At 41.5% G+C, this 25447-nt stretch overlaps 2 protein-coding genes across 10 annotated transcripts in view; one reads left to right on the top strand and one right to left on the bottom strand.

Annotated features, from left to right (window-relative positions):
• The window catches only part of C2H8orf88 (chromosome 2 C8orf88 homolog), a 129778-nt gene that overhangs the window by 6461 nt on the left and 97870 nt on the right, over positions 1 to 25447 (bottom strand). For 7 of the 8 annotated variants that reach the window (XM_045007724.1, XM_045007725.1, XM_045007730.1 and 4 more), the window contains one exon: positions 95 to 171. In XM_045007724.1, coding sequence (XP_044863659.1) covers positions 95 to 171 — 77 coding nt within the window. Of the gene's footprint in view, positions 1 to 94; positions 172 to 6836; positions 6936 to 25447 lie in introns of those variants that run through there. The other variant, XM_045007735.1, reaches the window with a different exon arrangement.
• The window catches only part of NECAB1 (N-terminal EF-hand calcium binding protein 1), a 130633-nt gene that overhangs the window by 66503 nt on the left and 38683 nt on the right, over positions 1 to 25447 (top strand). For both annotated transcript variants that reach the window (XM_045007723.1, XM_045007722.1), the window contains exons 4-5: positions 2914 to 2939; positions 5148 to 5245. In XM_045007723.1, coding sequence (XP_044863658.1) covers positions 2914 to 2939; positions 5148 to 5245 — 124 coding nt within the window. The remainder of the gene's footprint in view (positions 1 to 2913; positions 2940 to 5147; positions 5246 to 25447) is intronic.

Here is a 25447-nt window from a genome sequence, read left to right as displayed (position 1 = left end):
AGAAAATCTGGACTTCCAGGTATTAAAAATAATATAGCGTTTCATCCCTACTTAAAAGAATCCCTCCATTTGATGGGATGAAAATTAGTCTTACCCCATGATCAGCTTCAGGAAACAAAATTGATTTATCTGCCTCTGTACTCTTCCTTTAACTTTTGTGAATTCCCATATCTGTAAAACATACATTCTCACTGAAAACTGCATTTCTGAACATCCTTCTGATCTTCATTTTTATTATTGGAGGGTTTTTTTGTTATTGCATTTTTTGGTAAGAAATTACCAAGTAGAGATGCAGTAACAACAGAGGACTGTAGACCAATTAAATTTCATTCAATGTACTGGAAGGGTAACCAACATAAGTAAAAAAAAATGACTGACATTAATACAATAGATAAGAAGATTGTGTACCACTAAGTTGATTCAATAATGTTCTAATATTTATTATTTCTATTTGGTGCATTAGTAAAGGTAGTAGGCTGACAGTGGTACTAGGCTGCAGAGAGAGAGAGAAGGGAAAGAGAAGGAAGAAAGAATGACAACGATAAAAGGTATCAAAAAAGGAAAATGTTCCTTCTGCTCTACAGTACAGTATGCTTCAGGTTTTATTTTTTGCCATGAAAAAGAGTCTGGATGCTGAACTGCTAGATCTTAAATTACTTTGGATTCTTTAGTTTTTGCAAGCTCATTTAATTCCTGGTATTTCACTAGACTGACACCCCCAAGACCTAGAAAATCACTTCTAATAGCTTTATCCCTCTCTCTGTAATTTTCACTCATTTTGTAAAGGTATCAAGTGCATACCCAACAGCTTGTAATTGTGGCAGTGAGACACATGTTTCCTTCCATAAAAAACACTGAAAAATATACTACTTTAGGGAAAAAACTACAAACTGTGAGCAAGTGTCAGTTAAGGTCAGCAATCCTGCACGGTATGTAATGTGGAGTCAGGGGCGGCTCTAGGCACCAGCAAACCAAGCTGTTGCCTAGGGCGGCCAAATCTAGGGGGCGGCAGGCTGGGCCGGTGGACCTGCCGCAGTCATGCCTGCGGGAGGTCCACCGGAGTGTGGAGTACTATGTTTTAATAATAACCTCCATTCAGGGCCGGCTCTAGACCCCAGCGCGCCAAGCAGGCGCGTGGGGCGGCCCTTTCCCGGGGGGGCGGCATTTTCCATTGTCTGTTAAAACAACACTGCACTTCACAGCCCCTACTGCATTACAGTAGAAATACATAGCAAAAACATGGTCCTGTGAAAGCTCCATTTAATTCAGTGTAAAGATTCTTCAATGGAGCAAACATGCTTCTAATATATCAGAAGCAAATGATAAAGAGAGATAGTCCAGTTTGGACTGTCTGTCGCTTCCAGGCAGAGAGATCTCAAAAAGATTTCAGGAGCAGGAGAAACATAGCTAGATGACATGTATCAAATGGTTCAGTAACTCAAACCAATTTCTAATCCCAAAATGGAAAGAAAAGCCTTCAGATGGATGTTTTCTTAAATCAACTAATTTTTAAACTATTTATTTAGGAAATTTTAACATGTTTATAAATCCTTACTGGGTGTTAGGACTCCAGGGTTCAGTTGGCAGCTCAGCCTTGACTCACTGTGTGATCTCCGAGTGCCTTAGTTTACTAGTCTGTGAAATGGGTGTGTAAAGGTGTGGGCAGTCCCTACACATCCTCTTACCGCCCAGTATGGCACTACCAATGTGCCCCACTTTAATTTCACCCAGTGCAGCAGCAAAAGAGTCTCTTTAGCCACCCGAGGCAAGAAGCCATATTCACAAGAATACCATATCCCCTTTTTAATCAGGTTTCAGGACAGGAATCATTGTAACAAACTGTTCATCAGGACCCTGGTTCAGGGCTCCCAAACTTAGTCCACTCACCAGTCTCCAAGTCAGGTTAGGCTTCTCTCCTGGTGCTTGGGGCTTATCTACACACCAAAAACCACAACCTACAGCAGCAAGTCTCAGAGCTGGGTCAATTGACTTGGGCTTGCACAGTGGAGCTAAATATAGCAGTGTAGACATTTGGGCCCAGGCTGGAGCCCAGTATCTGAAACCCAGCAAAACCCCTACACTGCTATTTTTGTCCCGCAGCATGAGTCTGAGTCAGCTGACCTGGGTTCTGAGACTCCCTGCCATAGTCTTTTTTTGTTGCATAGGTGTACTCAGAAAGCAATCCTCACCCCTTGCAGCCTACCTGGCTTCTATTCCCCACTCTACTTTGCTCGGCTGAGCCAATTCTGCTTCCTGGCCCTGTTTATATGGCTCAGCCCACAGGGTGGGGCAGGGCCTCCTTGATTATCTGCAGGCTATTGGCATCAGCCTGTCCCTGAAAGGGGTACTACACTTTTCCCTATACACTTTCACAAGGCATAATACTTACCTAACTCGCAAAAATGTGATGTGGCTTACTTGTTTGTAAAGAGTTTTGTGATCCATGTGACTCCAAATATTATTGTAAGCACCACAATGTATTTTAGATATTGAAGTACCAGTCACAATTATATTGAGGTGCAGATACCACAAAGTGTACTAACAAGGAACATAGGAATTGCCTTATTGGGTCAGACATGTGGTCCATCTAGTCCAGTATTCTGTCTCCAACAGCAGCCAATACCAGATATCTCACAGGAAGATGTAAGAACTCAGCAGTAGACACATGTGGCTTGATCTGGCCCTCAAAGGTCTCGTTCTAGTCCCTGATAATTAGAGATTGGTATAACTTCTGAAACATAAGGTTTTTATCCTTCTGAAACTACTTTATATTATATATATATTGTTGTAACTCTGGATATTCATGTTATCCATATAGGTGTCCAGTCACTCTTTGAATCTTACTATCTTACTCCTTACTAATAAAGCAAAATAACAGTGATTAATTATATGTATGTACTCTTGTCTTTTCAGCAACCTTGACACAGAAGAACTCTGTGGTAAGTTCCCTTTTCAAAGACAGCCATACAACAAGACTGCAACAGGTTTGTATTGCGTGTGAACACATCATGTGGACTGAGCTCATTTTTTCTTTGATAACATGGAACAAGTATATAAACTACATGGTCTGAACTCCTGGGAAAAATGAAGATGGCTCAATGAACCTTTAAGACTAAATTGGAATCTGCTAGAGAATTCTGCAAAAATACTTCATGAATATTTCTGTCTCATTATTTTATAATTCAAAAGTGCTTTTCTCTGCTCTACTTTATTTGCTTATTGCTGGACAACTTTTATTCCAATTATTCCATCACTTCCTCAAGTACAAATGCTTAGGCAGCATCAGCATTTCCAATGGCTTTGTTACTCTCCTCCAACTTGACAAATTCTGCCAAATCTTAATCAAGTCAAACTCCCGCTGGCTGCAGAATTTGCCCCACAAAAGCTGTCCACCACATGTGCTTCCCTGAAAACCACTTATTTTTGTTCCTGAGCTAGTTTAACAGCATCGAGTTAATAATGCTGCTTGCAGAACAAGAAGCACACAGTTCAGAGAAGTTCTTCAAATCCACCCAAAAATTACTCGTTCTTGTAAAAAAAAAAAAAAAAAAAAAGCCTTTTAGGAGGTCACTGCGAAATACCCGCAATCATTTGAATGCCAGCATGTTTGCATGTAGCTCTAATGCAACACTGTGACCAAATGTGGGGAGAACGAGTGATCTTTTTCAGGTGAAATGCAATGAGTGCATGGCTGAAATAACACAAGGCCAGATCCTCAGCTCTAGTCAAAGGAGCTGTGGTGATTTATAGCAGCTTAGGATCTGGCCAAAATTATCTACAGCTGACCTCAAAAAGGAGGATAATGGTTTGGTACCCCTTTTTTACGGCTTTGATTTATAGTTTACTGCTAATGATTGGCTTATTACATCTGCAACTGTGCACTCACTTAGGCTCCAATTCTGCAGTCAGGCCCATGCAAGCAGACTCCTGTTCCATTGTCCGACTGTAAGTGCTAAATGCAGAATTTGGCATATAAGGTTTAAAGGTATCCTGTTCTTCCTATCAGCTTTGATTAAATATGGACTACATTAGCTACTCTCATGACATCTGATCTTTCCAACCTCCTCAGAAATCTCTTATGAATTCCCAGCAGTTTGTTTCTCATCTTCCCTGCTTTGGTCTTCATAATTCTGGAACTGAATTCATCTGAGCCCTTTGCCCTGAAAATCCGAAATAGCCACATGCTCACTTTAGTGATTTTTTACAGCTTTTCCATATTTTATTTCCCTCTCCTCCAAATAAAATGCATCTTTATCTCCAGGATATTAAGTCACACTACATTCCACTTATTTCTGTGAATAATAAGGCAAATAATTGAATTCAGGCTCTAAGCAATATCACCTTCTGTCGCTAATTTCTCCTCAATCTTATGCATTAGTGACTCCACTGACTTTTTGTTTCCTTCGCATCTAACTAAAAAACTTCACAGGGTATGTCTGCACTGCAATCGGAGATGTGATTGCAGCATGCATAGATGCACCAGAGCTATTTTTCATCTAACACTATGGTGCAGAGATATTAATTGAGCTGTCAAGCCGCAATTGACCTCAGGGTCTCTCAGTGTACGTCTACACTTACCTGCCGGTTCGACGTGGAGAGTTCGACTTTTTGGAGTTCGAACTATCGCGTCTGATCTAGACGCGATAGTTCGAACTCCGGAAGCGCTGCGGTCGACTCCGGTACTCCACCTCGGCAGAAGGAGTTGGCGGAGTCGACGGGGGAGCCGCGGAGTTTGACCCCGCCGCGTCTGGACGGGTGAGTTGTTCGAATTAGGGTACTTCGAATTCAGCTACGCTATTCACGTAGCTGAATTTGCGTACCCTAATTCGAACCCCCTTCTTAGTGTAGACCAGGCCTTAGTTCATAATCCTATGCCCTATTCACTGTACAATCCCAGTTGCCTCAAATGAACACACAGTGCTGCTAAAAGAAAAACAAATATAATTACATTAATTACTTTCCTTGATAAAATAGAATTTTATGGAAAAGCTCTTCAGTTTCATCCCATACTGAAAGTTATTTAGGGAAGTATAGATTTCCATTACACTCAGAACACGGTGAGCTGTTTGTTACATTTATTTTACTAGCTGAGTCTAATTCTAAAATCCTAGATGAAAGGTCACTGGAGTCATGATTTATTCTTCCAGAATATTTTTCTCGGCATTTGGGAGAGTATGAAAATGTGCTGTCTGCCTTAGAAGACCTAAATGTTTCTATACTGAAGGCAATGGACAAAACAAAGAAAGTAAGTGGAAGTTATATTTATCTTCTACACAATATTTCGAGTCTTTTTTTCTGTTGTGATTTGATGTACTCGGTTTTAATTTCATTATTTACAAATATTTGATAACTCTTGTTTAATTATTTCCACATTTTTGTTGCTTTATTACTAGAGGAGAAACAGGCTTCTTGAAATGGTCAAAATACCAAGGCATTAAAGTCTAGGTGCAAGGAATTTGTAGTTTTAATCCATGCAAAATTATCTTTTTGAATGACAGACATGACCTTCAACTCCTAATAATGTAGGGTGTTCATATTCCATTCAAAAGATCCTTGATATCGTAAAGGTGCTGCATTCCAGTAAAAATGGTAATGTTGTATTAAGCCAATTACCTGAGCATAGAATGAGAACAGCACTAAATGCAGCTTTCAATAGTTTTTAGGATGTGTTCAGGAGCAGTATTTACAGTATGGCCAGTTGCAGATTTATAGACTTTAAAGCCAGAAGAGGCTGTAATAATTTATAACGCAGGCCATGGAATCTTTCCCAGTAATTCCTGCATCAAGCCCATAACAGCATCATATAGACAAGAGAAATACAGGGATTCTCATCAGTACCATAATTACAGAAGATGCCATCTCTTGCATCAAGGCTTTTCCAAGAGTACAGAATGTATATATTTTAATTGAGCAACTGACATGTACAACAGCCAGAAAGTTTATATCTTACCGTTCAGGGGTTGGCTCACCGCCAGCACCTCCTCATGACTGGGCGTGGCGTGGCATCTCTCCACTAGGATCTGCTGCTAGTTGCTCTCTGCGGTGGCCTGCCCCTTCCTGTGACTTGGCCCTCTGGCCAGATCACTTCAAAGTCTCTCCTGCTCCAGGGTAATCCATAAACAGAAAGCCACAAAAAAAGTGAGTTAGTAAGAGAGCAAGGAATGCCTCTCTCTCAGGGGGTCTCAGGATCTGGCCCTCCCTTACCTCAGGGAGGGACTATCAAGCAGTGGTTGTCAGGGAAGTTCTCGCCTTTCCTCAGAGGTTGAAGGTCTGTTCTCTTCCCTGGTCCGCCAACAAGTGAGCTGGTCTGTGACCTTTTAACTCTTCCTCCAGCCTGTACCTGTCTTACAGGTGTGGTGGGGCTGGGCTGACTAAGCCCAGAGCAGTGTTTTAACCCCTTGTTGTCCAGAGTGGTGTTTGCATACCCTATTACATTTACTGTTTTAGAGCATGATCCAGGGAGGTGCTGTGCACCTCCAGTTCCCAATGAAGTCAATGGGTGTTGAGAGTATTCAGCCCCTTGCCAGATAGGGGCATTAATAAGGAATATCTGCATTTATTCTTTCTGGACATGAGCCTAACTATAAATTGCTTGATTAGCCACATGTACAGGATAGTGCTAAAGGCAGAACATGTCATCTGATAATTACTGGATGTAAATAGAATGCTGCACTTAAGAATTACTTTGGAAGTTAATTACATAGGAGAAGTCTCAGTAGAGCAGTAAGAATGTTGTGAAGAAAAGCATTACTGACTGGAAACAAAACAAATGGGAAAATCTGGGATATTAATAAGTGTTACATTTGGCTGCCTCAGCAACTCAATTAAAAACATTAGCATTATCTTGACTTCAGATTCATGTTTAGTCATTTTGCTTTCCTCAGGAGATACAAAGGACAGCACACTCCACACAGCATCATATATCGACAGTAGGGCTGTTAAATGATTAAAAAAATTAAATCATGATTAATCACAAGGTTTAAAAAAGTTGTCGTGATTAATTACAGTTTTAATCACACTGTTAAACAACAGAATACCATTTATTTAAATATTTTTGGATGTTTTCTATATTTTCAAATTTATTGATTTCAATTACAACACAGAATACCAAGTGTACAGTGCTCACTTTATATTATTTTTATTATGAATATTTGCACTGTAAAAAAGAATATTATTTTTCAGTTCACCTCATACAAGTACAGTAGTGCTCTCTCTTTATTGTGAAAGTGCAGCTTACAAACATAGTTTGTTTTTAAACACATAACTGCACTCAAAAACAAAACAATGTAAAACTTTAGAGCCTAAAGTCCACTCCGTCCTACTTCTTGTTCAGCCAATCGCTAAGACAAAAATTTGTTTACATTTATGGGAGATAATGTTGCTCGCTTCTTATTTATAATGTCACCTGAAAGTGAGAACAGGCATTTACATGGCACTGTTGTACCCCTTCATGCTTTGGCCACCATTCCAGAGGACACGCGTCCATGCTGATGACTGGTTCTGCTCAATAACCATCCAAAGTAGTGCGGACCGATGCATGTTCATTTTCATCATCCGAGTCAGATGCCACCAACAGAAGGGCCACCAAACAGGAATGGGTCACCTTCTAATACTAGTATTAAATAATGATAATAATACAGTGGTATACAAATCTTTCGGTCAGCCATTTTTTTATTAAAAACAGTGAAAACAGAACAGGGTGCTCATGCTGTCAGACAAAATAAAAGCTGAGCAGACAGAGAACCAGAGTATTCAGTATTTTAGAGAGAATTCTTTAAAGTTTCTATGTATTTTTATGACAGTGATAATCTTTTCACACTGCGGGGCCCTGCAATACTTTGGTATTATGGGGGACTAAGGGCCTGATCCTGAGAGATGTCAAGTGCCCTCAACTCCCCTGGACTTCCCACTGAGTTGAGGAAGCTCAAGCACCTCATAGTCAGGCCCTTAAATGACAGACTGGTTCCTAGACAGACAAGATGGGTGAGGTAATATCTTTATTGGACTAACTTCTGTTGGTGAAGGAGACAAGCTTTCGAGCTACACAGAGCTCTTCTTCAGGTCTGTTTCCTAGGCAAGCACTCTTTCCATCAGGCAACTAATTCAGTCATGACTTCTGCTATTTATCGTGAGAAAAAAATTGGTTTGTCCCTTCATGCACTTGATCCACCCAACTTAAAGCCAGATAATCAACCAGTGCTGGACCAAAATTGAGGCACCCCTCTAAGGCAATGGGTGTTTTATATGACAACTGCAGGATCAGGCCCTAGATAAATCGTTCATCCTCAGTTTCCAGGGTAACCAAGTAGAGGGGGAAAAAAGCCTGTCTTCAGTGAGAACACAAATACATTGGATCAGCAGGTCTGAAATTCTAAAAACCAAATTGTGAACAAGCTTTCAGTCCCTTCCATATTCAAAACATAAACTTAGCTAAAGCTAGGTTGCATTAAGCTAAAAAATTGGAGTTCAGTGTAATTTCTTGTTTACTGTTCTTGCATTTTTTCTAACGGAAATTGGTAACATCAGAGTGAGCAATATTGCTTGATTCATATTCATAAATGCAAATATTCATTATTTTAATGTGCAGCAAGGAATCACCGTGAAGCTGGTTTGATTTTTAAAAAAATATTTGCATTAAATGTTGTCTTCTGAAATTGAATAACACTTTTTACAGGCATCTGCATTAACTAAGTCCATGCGGTTTTGTTCCCAAATCTTCTCAGCATGTGAAATCCTGCAGTCCTTAGTCGAGCAGAACTCCAATATGAGTGTTGCCTGACTCAGGGCTGTGGGATTTGGGCCAATATTAACAAAACTGTGCATATCAACAGAGAATATTTCCAATTGTACATATTCTTCCTGCACTACTGGGCACCATGGGGTTGGAGCCAGGGCCAGATTCTGACCCCTGTAATGTAATATCAGTGTAGATTAATATACATCTGTAAGTTCACATAGAAACCCTTTTGGATTAAAAAATATAACTTGAAAGGCTCACAGAGCCTGGCCCAGCATGAATATAAAACAAACATGAGAGTTATATAGGGCAAAATATTGTTGAAAGCTGTTAAGAGAGGAAGAAATAGCATAAGTGATTATGAATAAGAATATGTTTGAATAGACCATGGCTAAGAAAGCCTGCAAGAGATGACAAGTGTCAATCACACACAAGGACACTGCTAAACAAGGTCTTAGCCTCTGTGTTGAGAAAGAAGTGAGAGATGGCAAAGAAGGGCATGGAATTTACATGAGAAAATGCAGAAATTATGAAGGCAGGATCACATCCAACTCAGGGCTAAAAATATTCAGGTAGCTAAAGTCTAACAAAGGACAAGAACCAGAAAGGATCTGATTACTTTAGCGGGAATGCCAAAAGGAGATTTTTAGAAGCAAGTGAATTTAAAATGGTTTTAGAAATAGGAAAGTTACTAGTGGGCTAGAAAGGCTAATATGCCTTTAATTTGAAGTTGCTTTTGTGGATTTAATTAATTGTTCTTTCGGTTTGGTAATTTGATTAAGAATGCAGATTTATTAAAATACATGGGAGCAAGCTACCTTGCCTACAGATCACTATTTGAATGAATAAAAACCAGTGCAAGAAGGGGCTTAATATTTATTAGGTGGGTTGAAAAGGTAGCAACTGGTGCTATCAGGGATACAGCTCGTGTCTGTTCCCTCACCCTTGTATTTATTTTAAATGAAAATGGTAAGCCATCTAAGGGTACGTCTACACTTACCTGCCGGTTCGACGCGGAGAGTTCGACTTTTCAGAGTTCGAACTATCGCGTCTGATCTAGACGCGATACTTCGAACTTCGGAAGCGCCGCGGTCGACTCCGGTACTCCACCTCGGCAAAAGGAGTTGGCGGAGTCGACGGGGGAGCCGCGGAGTTCGACCCCGCCGCGTCTGGACGGGTGAGTTGTTCGAATTAGGGTACTTCGAATTCAGCTACGCTATTCACGTAGCTGAATTTGCGTACCCTAATTCAACCCCCGCCCTTAGTGTAGACCTGCCCTAAGAAAGAGATTGCTGTATTTCACTGCATTCTGACTCAAACTCCAGAATGCATTTAAAATTTGAATAAAAATCAGCAGGTCTGACCTATTGTCATCGTGAGAAGGATGTCATAAACCCATGTAACCAAGAGCATCATACACATTTCTGGTAAAGATAAAAGGACAAAATCGGTATCAAAAAATATTTTCTAGTTCTTAAGAGCACTGGACTGGGACTCAGGAGACCTGGGTTCTATTCCTGGCTCTCCTGCTGAGAGATCTTGGGCAAGTCACATCCCATCTCTGTGACTATATTTCCCCATCTGTAAAATGGGGATAATGTTACTGACCTCCTTTGAGAGGTTCAGATCCGTGGTCAAAAAGTGCTATGCAAGAGCTAGGTATTATTAATACAAACATCAAATAATTAGTCAACAAAACTATACAAATGTTCTGTATCTTGAATCTGATCAAAAACCCATTGAAATCCCGGGATGATTTTCCACTGATGTCAATGGGTTTTGGATTAGGCCCCTTTTCTTTTCCAGTGTAGGGCTAAATTCTGCCATTCTTACTGAAACTGGGTAGTACCTTACTCTGAGTGGTCCTATTGAAGTAAATGGGACTATTCCTGGTGCAAGGTACTGTGCAAAGTATGAAGGAGGAGAATCTTACCCTTAGCTTTCTTTACTGAAATAGCCAGCTTCTGCAGAGTTCATCTGGGTGGAATATAGTGTTCACTACTGTGTGATTACTAGGTGCCCTATCATTACTCATGTCTGAAGGAGAATTGCTGAGATAAAGAACAAAAAGAAAGAAGATGTAAAAAGGCAAGCATGTGCAGTTAAAGAAGAGTTTAATTCTGTTCCCAGCTTACTAAAGCATGCTGGGCCAAAGCCCTATTGTTACAGCTCTGATCCAGGAGATACATACAGTTGGACAAGGAAGGGAAGGAAACTTTGAGAATTTATAGCTGGGGTGGATTTGATGTTTGCGGCACTTGAAATTTGATCATTCCTCTTCTGTGGATAAGTTACTGTATGAGTCACTTTTGTTGCCAGCCTGGCAACAATAGTCAAGAGGGTTAGATTATGGAGTTGGTTTGGGTTCTTTTTCCTTTAGCTGGCAGGTTACAATTTTCCTGCTCAAAGTGAAAGCTGAGAGAGTTGTGTTTGCCTCTCTCTTTTTCAGTCATACAAACAGGAAGCATTAAAATTCATGATTTAATGCTGCTAATATATTCTAGGGAGGTTCTCGGAGGTGGGTCTCACCTGGCCCCGGGAGCAGCCCATGCAGGGGAAGAGGAAGGCCCATTTCTCCTTAGCTTGTCCGCGATTAGCAGCTAGATCCTGGTAGGAACCCCCAGCTGGAGCTCCCCAGCCCAGCCTGTCCCTGGCTCAAGGCCCAGCATTCAGGGGAAAAAGGGGCCTTGGGCAGTCTGTGGGAGCGGGGCGCTGTGACCACAGTGTCCCGCAACCATGGTGCCATGGGTGGTCACCCACCCAAAAGACCACCCCTTCAAAAGTGATGACCTCACCCATACCATGTCACTTGCTGCTGCTGAGGGTGGCACTGCCTTCAGAGCTGGGCACCTGGCCAGAAGCTGCTGCTCTCCAGCTGCCCAGCTCTGAAGGCAGCATAGAAGCAAGGGGGGCAATACTGCAACTCTCCAATAATAGCCAGATTTCACGGGGGAGACCAGATTTCACTGTCCGTGACACGTTTTTCATGGCCATGAATTTGGTAGGACCCTACAAATGGCTCAGATAACTACAGTACATTTTTTTCAAAGCTAAATTGGGAGGCAGAGAATACAATTCTCTGAACATAAACATATCCTGTAAGCGCAAATGTACCATGGCTATTTTAGATTTAAAATCCTGCAGACGTGTAAGAAAGGGAATTCTGGACCAAGATAAGAAATGAGTAAAAGGATATTTATTAATATTTTTCCCCTTCAAACTGTTTGTTTTCAGCAGTTTCACTGCTCAGTATACTTTGATTTTTTATTTTTATTTTTTTCATTTCTTTTCTTTCATGTAAATTGTGGTGTTTTTCTGCTTTGGGGAGAAAAAGAAAAACTAGTAGTAGTTGAGGTATCCTTTCTGTTACTAGGAAACATCTTGAACAGTCTGAAGATAGGAGCCAATCAAACACAGAAGGGATTGTAAGAGCCAAACAGCACCAAAAGATTTGCACATTGACAGTAGACAATGAGACACATTGAGAATAACCTTAGAATAATTATGTATACCCCAGCACACTGATGGGCTGATAGCCATTATCAACTAGTGTATCTGGATTTGCATAGTGTTTGAGTAATAATAATTTTAGTGATTATGTAAATTATGCACCAATAACTAGAGTGTAAGGAACTGCATACACAGGAAATAATTATACAGTTATATGAGTAACTGTACAGCATCCCTGAGCACCAACTGGTACAGATATTTAAACATCAGTAGGATGTTTTAATTTTGTCCAGTTATTAATTTGCACATACTGGCGTTAGGCCCAACTCATCCCCAAATTCTTTGATTATTTTTTTTCCCAGGACAATGTCGTTCTGAAATTCTATAGTCATCCATCCAGGTTTCATGTTTTACAGTGGCTACTATAAAAGCCCAAATGCCCAAACTCAGTTGGAATCGAAAAAGGTAGCAATATAAAGTAGTCATCACCTGTAAAGAATTAAAATCCTGCTCGGCCGGAAGAATGTATAAGACACTGATGGCAAACACATGAAGTGCAAGGTAAAGCATGCAATAGTTAAGAGTAATCTAGTGGCATACAGAAAACAGCAGCTACAGAACACCCGGTCAGCATCTGATTATTATTTTTGATACAGTAAGTCAGTTGACAATAGATATATCACCGAAGCCCAAAATGTTTCCTAGTTGCATGAAATTAATTCTTCCTGTTCATTTCTCTGCTGGAGGATATCCTTGAACAACAGAGGATTTTACTGCATTAGCTACTTTGGAGAAATACTGCAGCTCTATTTATTATATTCACAAAGGTTTAGTGACTCTGCATAATTAATTAGTAGGTGTAAACTATTGCTTAAAAGTAAAGCTGCTTTTGGATCATGGGTGCAAAATACAGTGCCATTAAGGGTTTTTTTTTGTTTTGTTTTTTTTAAGGCAATCTTGAAAATGTCGTTGAATTCAACATCAGATATGTTTTTCAATATTTATCATTCTGTTCATCAGCTACCAAACAGATTCAGACTTTGTCTTCACTGAAAAAAAAATTAAAATGTGTTTTTACATGGAGCAAGTTATCCACTAGATTAGAGTGCCACCCAAGCAAAATACTTAGAAAAAACAAAACACAGAAAGGCTAGCTGTGAAACAGAGCTAATGACTTTTTTATCCTAGATAAAAGGAAGTATGGTCCAGAGGTTAGACCACTAGCTTAGAACTCAGGAGAGCTGGGTTCAATTCCTTGCTCTACTACAGAATTTCTATATAACCTTGGGCAAGTCATTTAACCTCTTTGTGCCTCAAGGCCCCATTTGTAAAATGGGGATGATTGTATTTCCCTACCACAAAGGCGTGTTGCAAGAAAAAACACATCAAAGATTGTGAGGCACTGAGATACCACAGTGATCAGGGTCACCTAAGCATGTTAGATACATATATAGGAAAACATACCAGATTTAAGATATCTACAACTATAAGTATTGGGAGAACTTGATTATTTTGTATATAATTTTGATGGATAATATCAGCATTTATATTTAAGCATTTTTTAGATTTTTGATTAAAATTTTCATAGTTGTGCAAAATCATAGGACAACTAGACAATTATTCAATGACAGACACCGAAATTTGAAAAGTTAAAGCTTTTTAAACCACTGAAACACAAACTGTCAACATCACATATTAAAATACATAAAGTAAATATCCTTAAATCAAACTAAATTCTCAAGCAGATTTTTCTTACTTTGCCGATTTGTAAATTTCAATTATCAGCAATGGAAATATTTTTTCATTGGTTTATGTGTGAATGGTGAAAGTGACATTGTCATAGGTTTACTCCCCCACTTGGAGCTTTTGGGTTCCAAGATGAGGACCTGCATGAGCTCCTCTAAACTAATCCTAGTCTAGATCTGGTCCTGCTGCCACCAGTTACGTTTAAAGTGGATAACACACTGCCTGTTCCCCCAAACTCTCCCTGGGGAACACAGATTCAATCTCCCTGAATCTCAACACAAAGGGAAGCAGCCCACTTCCCCCCTCCCTCTCTCTCCTAGCCTACTCCGGAGAGATACACACCGATTCAACTCCGTGAATCAAACCCAGGAGGAACTCACTCTTCCCCCCTCCCCTTCCCCTGAATTTCCACAAGAGAAGGAATTAACCAAGTCCAAAGAAAAGAAAAGAATTTATTAAAAGAACAAAAAGAAAGTACACTATCTCTGTAATACCAGGATGGAACAATACACAGAGTCTAACCTATAAACCTGGAGAGAATTCCCCCTCCACCCTTTCTTTCTCAGTAAAAGCAAAGTAACAGCAATAGAAATAAAGAGATTCCTTCAGCAAAACACACAACTGCAAATGTAGAAATAAACTTATAATACTAGTACGCCTTTCTAATACTCACTAGACTGAATAGATGAAAAGTATTGCAGAAACCTGGGAGGACTTGATTAAGATGTCTGGACTCCCTTAGCTCCAAAGAGAGACTCAACTCAAAACAAAGAACACAGAAAAAAAAAACTTCCCTCCACAGAGATTTGAAATTATCTTGTCCCTGATTGGTCCTCTGGTCAGGTAGGTGTTCCTCAGGTACTGCTTGTTAACCCTTTACAGGTAAAAGAGACTTTAACCCTTAACTAACTGTTTACGACACGCCCCCCAAATCGCCCCCCAAATCGCACACTGGCGGCGATTTCCTCCTAGAACTTTAAAATAAACAGATTAATAAAACACATGCACTATTACAGATACAACTAAGTATGTAACCAACGAGATTTTTCACAGTTCAAGAACAGTTGTTAACCATTTGATTCTGGGAAACTTTCATGAGAGAGTGCATCAGCAACCTTGTTGGAAGCTCCTGAAATGTGGTGAATTTCAAAATCAAAATCTTGGAGAGCTAAACTCCATCGAAGAAGTTTCTTGTTGTTTCCCTTGTTAGTATGAAGCCACTTTAGCGCAGCATGGTCGGTTTGTAGCTGGAACCGCCGTCCCCAAACGTATGGGCGTAGCTTTTCCAGGGCATACACAATGGCGTAACATTCTTTTTCACTGATGGACCAGTGGCTTTCCCTCTCAGACAGCTTCTTGCTGAGAAACACGACAGGATGGAAGTTGTGATCCGATCCTTCCTGCATGAGAACTGCTCCTACCCCACGTTCAGATGCATCTGTGGTCACTATGAAGGGTTTGTCAAAGTCCGGGGCCCTTAACACAGGGTCAGACATGAGCGTCGCCTTAAGCTGGGTAAAGGCTTTCTGACACTCATCAGTCCACTTAACTGCATTTGGCTGTGTTTTTCTGGTTAGATCAGTTAGTGGGGCAGCGATTTGGCTGTAGTGTGGTACAAATCGCCTGTAATATCCGGCCAAGCCTAAGAAGGATTGGACCTGTTTCTTTGACCTTGGGACAGGCCACTTTTGGATAGCCTCCACCTTGGCCTGTAGGGGGTTAATTGTTCCTCGACCCACCTGGTGCCCTAGGTAGGTCACTCTGTTTTGGCCTATTTGACACTTTTTGGCCTTAACAGTTAGTCCTGCCTGCCTGATGCGCTCAAAGACCGTTTCCAGATGTTCTAGGTGTTCGGGCCATGAATCAGAAAAAATGGCCACATCATCGATGTAGGCAACTGCACATTCTCCCAATCCCGCTAGTAGACCATCTACTAGCCTTTGGAAGATGGCGGGTGCATTCCGCAGTCCGAACGGAAGTACATTAAATTCATACACCCCTGCGTGGGTGATGAATGCTGACCTTTCTTTGGCGGGTTCATCTAGTGGTACTTGCCAGTACCCCTTGGTTAAATCCAATGTAGAGATGAACTGGGCACATCCCAGTTTCTCCAATAGCTCATCGGTGCGTGGCATGGGGTAGTTATCGGGGCGAGTTACAGCATTAAGCTTGCGGTAGTCCACGCAAAAGCGTATTTCCCCATCTGGTTTGGGAACTAGAACCACTGGAGATGCCCATGCACTGGTAGAGGGGCGGATGATACCCATCTCCAGCATGTTTTCAATCTCCCATTTAATAGCAACTTGGGCATGAGGTGACACCCGGTAGGGTGGGGTTCTAATCGGGTGAGCAGTACCTGTGTCAATGGTGTGGTACGTGTGCTCAGTCCGTCCTGGGTTGGCTGAGAACAAAGGGCCGAAGTGAGTGCACAGCTCCTTGATCTGTTGCCGCTGTAGACGTTCCAGGGTTGTGGAGAGGGTCACCTCTTCCACACCACCATTTCTTTGTCCTTCGTAGTAGACACCTTCAGGCCACTCAGCGTCATCTCCTCCCTGGGCTGTAAACTGACAGACCTGCAATTCTCTGGGATAAAAGGGCTTGAGAGAGTTAACATGGTACACTTTAGGCTTTAAGGAGGAATTAGGAAATGCTATGAGGTAGTTAACAGCTCCCAGGCGCTCCTGGACCGTGAATGGTCCTTCCCATGACGCTTCCATCTTATGGGCCTGTTGCGCCTTCAAGACCATGACCTGGTCTCCTACCTTGAAGGAACGCTCTCTGGTATGTTAATCATACCAGACCTTTTGCTCTGCTTGAGCATCCTTTAGGTTCTCTTTAGCAAGGGCCCAAGAGTGTCGGAGGGTGCTTTGTAGGTTGCTTACAAAGTCCAGAATGTTAGTTCCTGGAGAAGGCGTAAACCCCTCCCATTGTTGCTTCACCAACTGTAATGGCCCCTTAACCTCATGGCCATACACAAGCTCGAATGGTGAGAATCCTAAACTGGGATGTGGTACAGCCCTGTAGGCAAACAGCAACTGCTGCAACACTAGATCCCAATTATTGGAGTGTTCATTTACGAATTTACGGATCATGGCTCCCAAAGTTCCATTAAACCTCTACACCAGGCCATTAGTTTGGTGGTGATATGGGGTGGCAACCAAGTGATGCACCCCATGAGCTTCCCACAGGTCTTTCATGGTCCCTGACAGGAAATTTGTTCCCGAATCCAGTCTCTTCAGGGGCGTGGGTTCGAATCCCACCGCTACCACCATGTCATAGGTTTACTCCCCCACTTGGAGCTTTTGGGTTCCAAGATGAGGACCTGCATGAGCTCCTCTAAACTAATCCTAGTCTAGATCTGGTCCTGCTGCCACCAGTTACGTTTAAAGTGGATAACACACTGCCTGTTCCCCCAAACTCTCCCTGGGGAACACAGATTCAATCTCCCTGAATCTCAACACAAAGGGAAGCAGCCCACTTCCCCCCTCCCTCTCTCTCCTAGCCTACTCCGGAGAGATACACACTGATTCAACTCCGTGAATCAAACCCAGGAGGAACTCACTCTTCCCCCCTCCCCTTCCCCTGAATTTCCACAAGAGAAGGAATTAACCAAGTCCAAAGAAAAGAAAAGAATTTATTAAAAGAACAAAAAGAAAGTACACTATCTCTGTAATACCAGGATGGAACAATACACAGAGTCTAACCTATAAACCTGGAGAGAATTCCCCCTCCCCCTTTCTTTCTCAGTAAAAGCAAAGTAACAGCAATAGAAATAAAGAGATTCCTTCAGCAAAACACACAACTGCAAATGTAGAAATAAACTTATAATACTAGTACGCCTTTCTAATACTCACTAGACTGAATAGATGAAAAGTATTGCAGAAACCTGGGAGGACTTGATTAAGATGTCTGGACTCCCTTAGCTCCAAAGAGAGACTCAACTCAAAACAAAGAACACAGAAAAAAAAACTTCCCTCCACAGAGATTTGAAATTATCTTGTCCCTGATTGGTCCTCTGGTCAGGTGTTCCTCAGGTACTGCTTGTTAACCCTTTACAGGTAAAAGAGACCTTAACCCTTAACTAACTGTTTATGACAGACATTTACAGACACTTAATAATAAAAATCAAAGCCTCCTAAACCTATATATGTAGTCAGTAGGTACAGTAATAATATCCTTATTTTACAGCCACCTTCTTCCTCACCGTTCTTTTCTAAACACTTCTTGAAAACACACCCTAATTCTCCTGGTCAAAATTTGCTCAACTTTTTTATTCTAAGCAAAATCTCTCGCAGTTGTTCCAGGATTTCATGATTTTTAAATTAAAAAAAAAAACAAAATGTAGTTCAGCTGCTGCCTACACTTTTCACACAAAGCATTTCACCCAACTCTAATGTCAGTCTCAAACATACCCACCTGTGTTACCGTGTTCAGAGTAGAGTTGTTTGGGAGAAAAAAAAATCCTGCAGAAAATTTTGATATATCATCAAAAAGACTAAAAGCCTTAATAATTATCGTTTGTCCAAAAAAAAAAAGAGAAGTCCTCAGTTTTTGACCTGAAACAGGTTTTCCGTTGAAAAACAGAACATTTTCAAGGAACGCAGACACTTTCTAAATAAAAATAAACAAATATTCATGTATTACCATATCATTTAGTCAAAACCCCAATTTTTCCAGGGAAGGTTTTGAAGGAAAAATGTTGACCCACTCAAGTTGAGAGATCTAAGAAATACATTGAGATCATCAAGAAATAAAGTCAAAATATCATATTAATTACTTTACATGTCACTAAGCCTCAATCCTCACAGCTGTTACTCTTTTGAATAAGGTTCCCACCTCCAGATGCAGTGGTCTGCCATACCATACTTTCTCCAGCTAAAGCCATCCTAAAACAGATTAAGTAAAGAATGACTAAAGAATTCTTTACTTACTAAGAAGTAAAGCCTAATTTCTTTAGGCCATGGATACCTTGGGCCAAATTCCCCAGTCTTTAATCAAGCAAAACTCCCATTGGTTTAAATTGGAATCTGGATCTTATTTTCATAAAAAACATATACTGAACTACTTATCAGCTGTTTGTGGCAAATGCATCTGAAGCTAACAGAAATGCTGGTGCCAGTACTAAATGTGTCACCAATTGTTCCCTATACAAAGCAGAGATACAGGTCTATGACTAAATATCTCATAAACAAGCACTGCAATAACTATTTTTATGTAATAGTATTTAGTGCTGTGTGAAACTATGGCACTTTGCTGCATAGGGTTTTCTGTTTATTTTGTGTTAATTTATAATCATGATGACTGCCACTGAAAGTCAAGTCAGAATATTAAAGAAGAATACCAATGGCTGAGATAGTGAGCAGAGCAATTTAATCAGGAAAGCACATCTTGTGTGTATTTGATAGTTTTCTCCCCTCCCACCCCCCATGATGAATAATGAAAATTCATGGGAACTGTTTTGATCTTTTTGCCTAAATTTTATAACTGCAGGGCCAAGAGAAGCTAGTGCTCAGATTCTGCTGCAGACAAAAGAAGATTTGTTAACAAATCAGAAATTTCAAAACCATATCCCAAATTAAATCAATACCAATGCCTTTTAATTTAAAATTGCATAGAAATAGCTTTCTAGCAGAAAATGAGGTACATAATCCACTCAATCTTCTGTCAATATCTATCAAAACACATCATCTACAGCTTTGATGTTTTATCTATACTCCTACAAATGCCTCCTAAGAACAATGAATTATACATACTCTAACTACCTGCAGTTATAAAAAGCAGCAAACAGCAGTCATGTGCCTCTAAGCTATCTGGAGAGAAAAATGAACAGAACTTGTTATCCCTGTATTAATTTTGTAGATACTATTGCAGCAGTCACATCAGTATTCCTAACGAGAATGGACGAGCCAGTGATAAACTCATGGGTGAAGCTTCCTCTTAGGGAGGCTAGCCCCTGGCCTCCCCGTTCTGGCAAATACCCCGCCCCCCCACTCGCTGCTCTCAGACCCCCTATAGCCCCAGCTGGGGAAGGGGTGTGTGTGTGTGTGTGTGCGCACGCGCGCTCAGCCCCGGCCAGGGTTGAGTTCTCAGCCTCAGCTGGGACCACAGCAGAGATCTTGACCCTGGCTAGAGCTCTGAGCCTCGAGCCCCTCCCCCATTCCATCCCCTCTCCCATTCCACCCCCACTCTGCCTCTTCCCTTCCCCTCCTTCTCCCCCCGAGGCCCTGATATCGCCCTTGCTCTTCTCCCCTCCCCCACTGTGGCCCCAAGACGGGAAAAGCTCTGTGCCCCTGCTGCAGCCACAGGGCCACAGTGAGGAGCAAAAGCTCCTCCAGCCCCAGGGCCACGGCGGAGGGAGGTTTTTCCAGGGGCCACAAATCTGCCACTGTCCCCAGCAGCAGCTTAGCCTCCCCCAGCCTCCATTATGCACCGCCCCTGGATAGACTATAGTTGTTCTAATGGACACTCCTAAGAAAATGTGTGTCAGAATCCTCCAGTAATGGCCCAGAACAGTATTGTTTACATCAGCATTGTGTGCTGTTACTGTAGAATACTGCCATTCAGAGGTGAAAGTGAGCCGGTACGCCCCGGTATGGCGTAGCGCCAAGAGCCGGTGCGCCGCTACAAGGGCGGCCTGGCTTCCCGGGCGGCAATTTAAAGGGGCTGGGGCTCCCAGCAGCAGCTGGACCGCCAGGCCCTTTAAATTGCCGCCAGAGCCCTGGGGTAGTAGCAGCGGGGCTCTGGGGGCTATTTAAAAGTCCCGGGGCTCCCGCTGCCTCTACAGCCCCGGCCCTTTAAACCACTGCCGGAGCCCTGCCACCGCTGCTACCCCAGGGCTCTGGCAAGCTCTGGCGGCTACTTAAAGGGCCCGGGGCAGTAGAGGCAGGGGAGCCCCGGACCCGTTAAATAGCCCCCCGGAGCCCTGCTGCTGGAGCCCTGGGGTAGCAGCAACAGCCGGGGGCTCTGGCAGCGGTTTAAAGGGCCCGGGGTGGTAGCAGCGGCCGAGCCCTGGGCTGTTTAAACTGCTGCCGGAGCCCTCAGCTGCCGCTGCTACCCCAGAGACGGAGGGCACTTACCGGTACAGGGCAGGCCGGGGCTGGCTCTGACCCCGCCCCATCCCCGTCCCTTTTGCCTGAGACCCTGCCCCTTCAGGGGGCCAGAGCTGGCCCCAACCCAGCCCCATATCGGTAAGTCCATATTTCTATTTTCACCCCTGCGGCTATTCCAGTTGTCTCTGGGCCAAGGCTAAACTTGCAGTTGCATTTTGTTAGAAAACAGAATAAATTAAAGAATTTGTAGCATTTACTTAAAATTTTTAAGTGACAGTTGGATCAAATTAGTTACACATTGTGATGGTTTGGCAAATTATGCATCTATTAGCACTTCTATTCAGAATCATAACTTACAAACACAGTGCAGGCGATATTGCATTTGAGACAGACCATAAGCTAACTGTAAATTAGTAGTCCCTCCCAATAAAGTAAATGACAAATTTGCCATGGAGTCATATGCAGCAGGATCCGGCCCTAAAGTTGGCATTAGAATAGATTAGGCTTGAACCATTTTCTTCTCTCATTTCAGGAGGGTCATTTTTATTATTATTATTTGTATTATGGCCGTGCCTAGAGACCCTAACCTACATCAATATTCCATTAGGCTAGGCAATGTATAAACAGAGTAAAAGAATTCCCTGCTCTGAAAAACTTAACATCTAAATAGACAAGACAGAAAGGATGGGAGAGGAAATAGATGCTCAGTGGGGGAAGAAACTTGCCCCAGGACACACAGCAGGTCACTAGTGGAGCCAGGAATAAAAGTTGGTTCTCATTTCCCAGTCCATTGCCCTACGCACTGGGGCCACACTGGCTCTCAAAGAATGGATTCATTTTTTGCCATTCTTGTTTTGTCATCAGAATGAAAACATGGGAATATTCATTGCAACTTTTTAGCACATGGATGCAAATGGCACTACACCGAAATGATATTATAAAGTATTGGGACAATCTTTGTAACAAGAATGGAAATGGTGCAAAAACTTATTCTAATTAAAAATTTGAAGACTGCAATTCCTCAGATACCATATAAAGGACATCCCCACATCTTCCCTGAAACATTCATTGCTCAAAATTCTTTAGATAGACTAGTATCTTAAAACTCAGGGTCTCTAGGCCAGAGAAATCCACTGAAGTCAATGAAACTTCACTGATTTATACGAGCAGAGGATCTCTCTCTCTCTCTCTCTCTCTCTCTCTCTCACACACACACACAGTTTTAATCAATTCTTAGCATAACTAAATTGTGTGGTATCTGTTCAGATTAACATAAAAAGTTATGAATAAAATGACTTTGGCAAAGTATATATAATATGAACAGAAGCAGAACATTATCAGGTATTTAGCCCCTGAATGGAATAAGTTACACATTACAAATAAGCTATTTCTACCTGCTTCACCTATTACTACACAGCCAGCAAATCATTGTTTCTTCCAGGTGCCAGGAGTAAAGTTTTTACTGAAGAAATAGGGACAGAAATTGATGCAGAAATAACTGAGCAAGATCAAAAGATTTCTATGCAATAATTACAACACAAAGGCCACTTGAGTCCATTGTAAAGAGAACCAAAACACTCTCTCCATCATTACGATATTTTTCTGTAGAAAATTCATATCAGGAGCTTGTCACTTTCTAACAGGCTTTCCATGTCCTGAAAGTTTTCATCAACATGCAGCTTATATATTCAAACTCCTCTTTTCTGTAGAAACAACGATTATAAACTTAGTTTTGCTTCATCCTTTTTTGTTCTTCGTGTAGAAATAAAAGTATCCTTCCATAGTAATTAAATTATGCAAAATACAGGCCTTGACAACAATCTACTTCCTTGATAATTAAGGCTACTAACCAGGATGAATAGTACCTGCACTCCCATGCACCCCTCTAAGTTATATGTATATCATGTTGATTGATATTCTCTCATTTTCCTTGTATACTCCTGTCTGTCGCCATCTCTCTGTTTTCTTATACTTAGATTGTAAGCTCTTTTGGCCAGGGACTGTGTTTTTGCTCTGTGTTTGTATGGTACCTAACACCAGGGCCAGCTCTAACTTTTTTGCCGCCCCAAGCAAAAAAAAAAAAAAAGAGCGCCGCGCTGCCCGAAGCCCCCGCACCCCCGAGACACCCCCTCCCACTCCGAGCACCACCTGGGCGAAAAAAAAAATCCTCGAGCGCCGCCCCGCCAAACCAAAAAAAACAAAAAACACCCAAGCACCACCCCGCCCCAAGGTGCCGCCCCAAGCACGTGCTTGGTCGGCTGGTGCCTGGAGCTGACTCTGCCTAACACACTGGGGCTCTGGTCCATGACAATGCAAATAAGAAATGTATATAAATGACATTGCCACATCTTCACTCCCCCACCAGTATATCAACTCCATCTCTAACATATCAGCTAATCAATTCTGCTGTCTCATGTCTCCAAATAAAATCCATTCTGACATCTCCAAGTTTTGGTACATGTGCCCCAGTTAATATATTCTTGGCTCTCTCTGTGAAGGAACTTTCTGTACCAGTACAGGGAACTGAGTCCTAAACTCCTGAGTTTTAAAGATCACGAGTAGGCATTCTGTAGTGAAGGCTATAAAATAACTTTTTTCCAGATACATTAATGGCAATTGATAAATCTCAGCACCCCACAAGATTGGGTCTGTTTCTTGGACCAGAAAGAAGTGGGGAATTATCCATATTTATTTAAGATCCACTTATCCAATAAAAACAACCACTGCTACAGTATGTTAACACAGGCATATATTCTTTGTACCATAATGTAAAGTGTAACATATATGCTAAGGAAATATAATTCGCTGTTGACATATTCAAGAAACAGAGCATCTTTCTTGTTCTCTCAAAAAGACCATCACTGGCTTGCATCATTAATTGATGGGTGTAGTATGCCAACAGCATTAAATGCTTTTCATGCCAACTGACCTTGCACTACCTTATGCATGTTTTATAAATTGATACAAAACTTCCTTAATTCAGAATGAATATTTTCTTTCCTAGTGCAACCTAGCACCAGTGTTTATAATGGAAATGAAAGCCTTTTCTCCTAGAAAACAACTAATGATAAAGTATTATAAAACATTGTCAAAACCAATTCATTCGCTACTTGATTTAAATTCCTATGGAGGTGTTTTTTCCCCGAAGTATTTAACAGTAATGCTGATTACTTCTACAGCACCCTTCTTCCACAGCTCTCTAAAACCCTTTGAAAAGGGTTTTTACAGAGAGAGAGCTTCTGAGGTTCAAAGAGATAATGCAATTTACCCATCCTCATATGTGAAGCCAACAGCAGAGCTGGGATTAGAAAACCTAATTCTCCTGGCTCCCAATCTAGCCACTAAACCACATTAACTCCCTTCATAAAAGGAGTGGACCATTTAATTCCTTAGCTGGTGAGGTACAGAGGCCCACTCCAAAGCCCACTGAAGTCCGTGTTAAGGTTCTCACCAACTTCTGTGAACTTTGGATCAGGCCTTGGAAAAACAACAATGCTTCCAAGTGTACTAAGACTGTTAAATACTAACAGTACAAAATGTTTGTATTGAATGCTCTAAGTAAAAAAGGGGTTAAGCAATAGTCAATTGGCTGGAGTAGGAGCAAGAAGTAAGTAGAGTAATACAGAATAAATAACTTAACATGCTAAGCACTTCGGGAAAGTATCTGAAGGGATATTTCCTGTAATAATTATGTGCACAAAACCTGAATTAGTAAGGTGTGATCTTTCTGGGGACTGGAAAATACAGTCTGGTAGCTATGATTAAAAAACCTCAAATAAGTCACCGACACAGAAGATCATTTCTGAAGGAGTCAAAGAGGAAATAGCAACCAGCGGCAGGAACTGACAAGTATTCTTTAACATTAAGGTTCTTTTGCTGTAGCACCTCAATTTCAGGAGCTCCAGTCTACAGAATAGCTTAGTAAATATAAGCTATGGACATATTTTTGAAAATTTAGTTCAGCTCAGTGATTAATCAGATTCACTATATGCAGACAGGAAGCTCTACGGAGGTGCCTGTAATGTTTATTCTCTGGTGGTTCAGAATTTGAAGATGTACTGAACATCTGTATGTTGTGAAAAAGCTCTGGCATCTCAACACAAGTGAGGGTTATCTCTATTAGGTCCATCCATGTTTTGTTCAGAGCTTTCAAAGTATATTGATCAAAGATAAATTAAAACAGACCCTAGATTTCTGCTGTAGGCTTGAATTTAGTTGTCCATTCTGAATAAATTTGCACCTGTTGTTCTAATGTGTCACACAGAATCAAAGCTCATGGAAAGTAAATTAACTCTGTCAGATACAACATCTTTAAACCAATTAGTGTGGGGAAGTCAGATAACTTAGGTGGAGGAAGAAATCAGCCTTAGCATTACACAAATTAATTCTGCCACTTTTAAAAGGCTGCCACAGGTGTTTCATACAGGGCTGGTGTCAGCCTTAGGTACTTGCTCTAAAGACACTG

This window comes from Mauremys mutica, chromosome 2 (assembly GCF_020497125.1).
Source record: "Mauremys mutica isolate MM-2020 ecotype Southern chromosome 2, ASM2049712v1, whole genome shotgun sequence".
NCBI classification, from domain to species: Eukaryota; Metazoa; Chordata; order Testudines; family Geoemydidae; genus Mauremys; species Mauremys mutica.
Note: the sequence above shows the minus strand (reverse complement) of the source record. Positions and strands in the feature narration are given on the sequence as shown.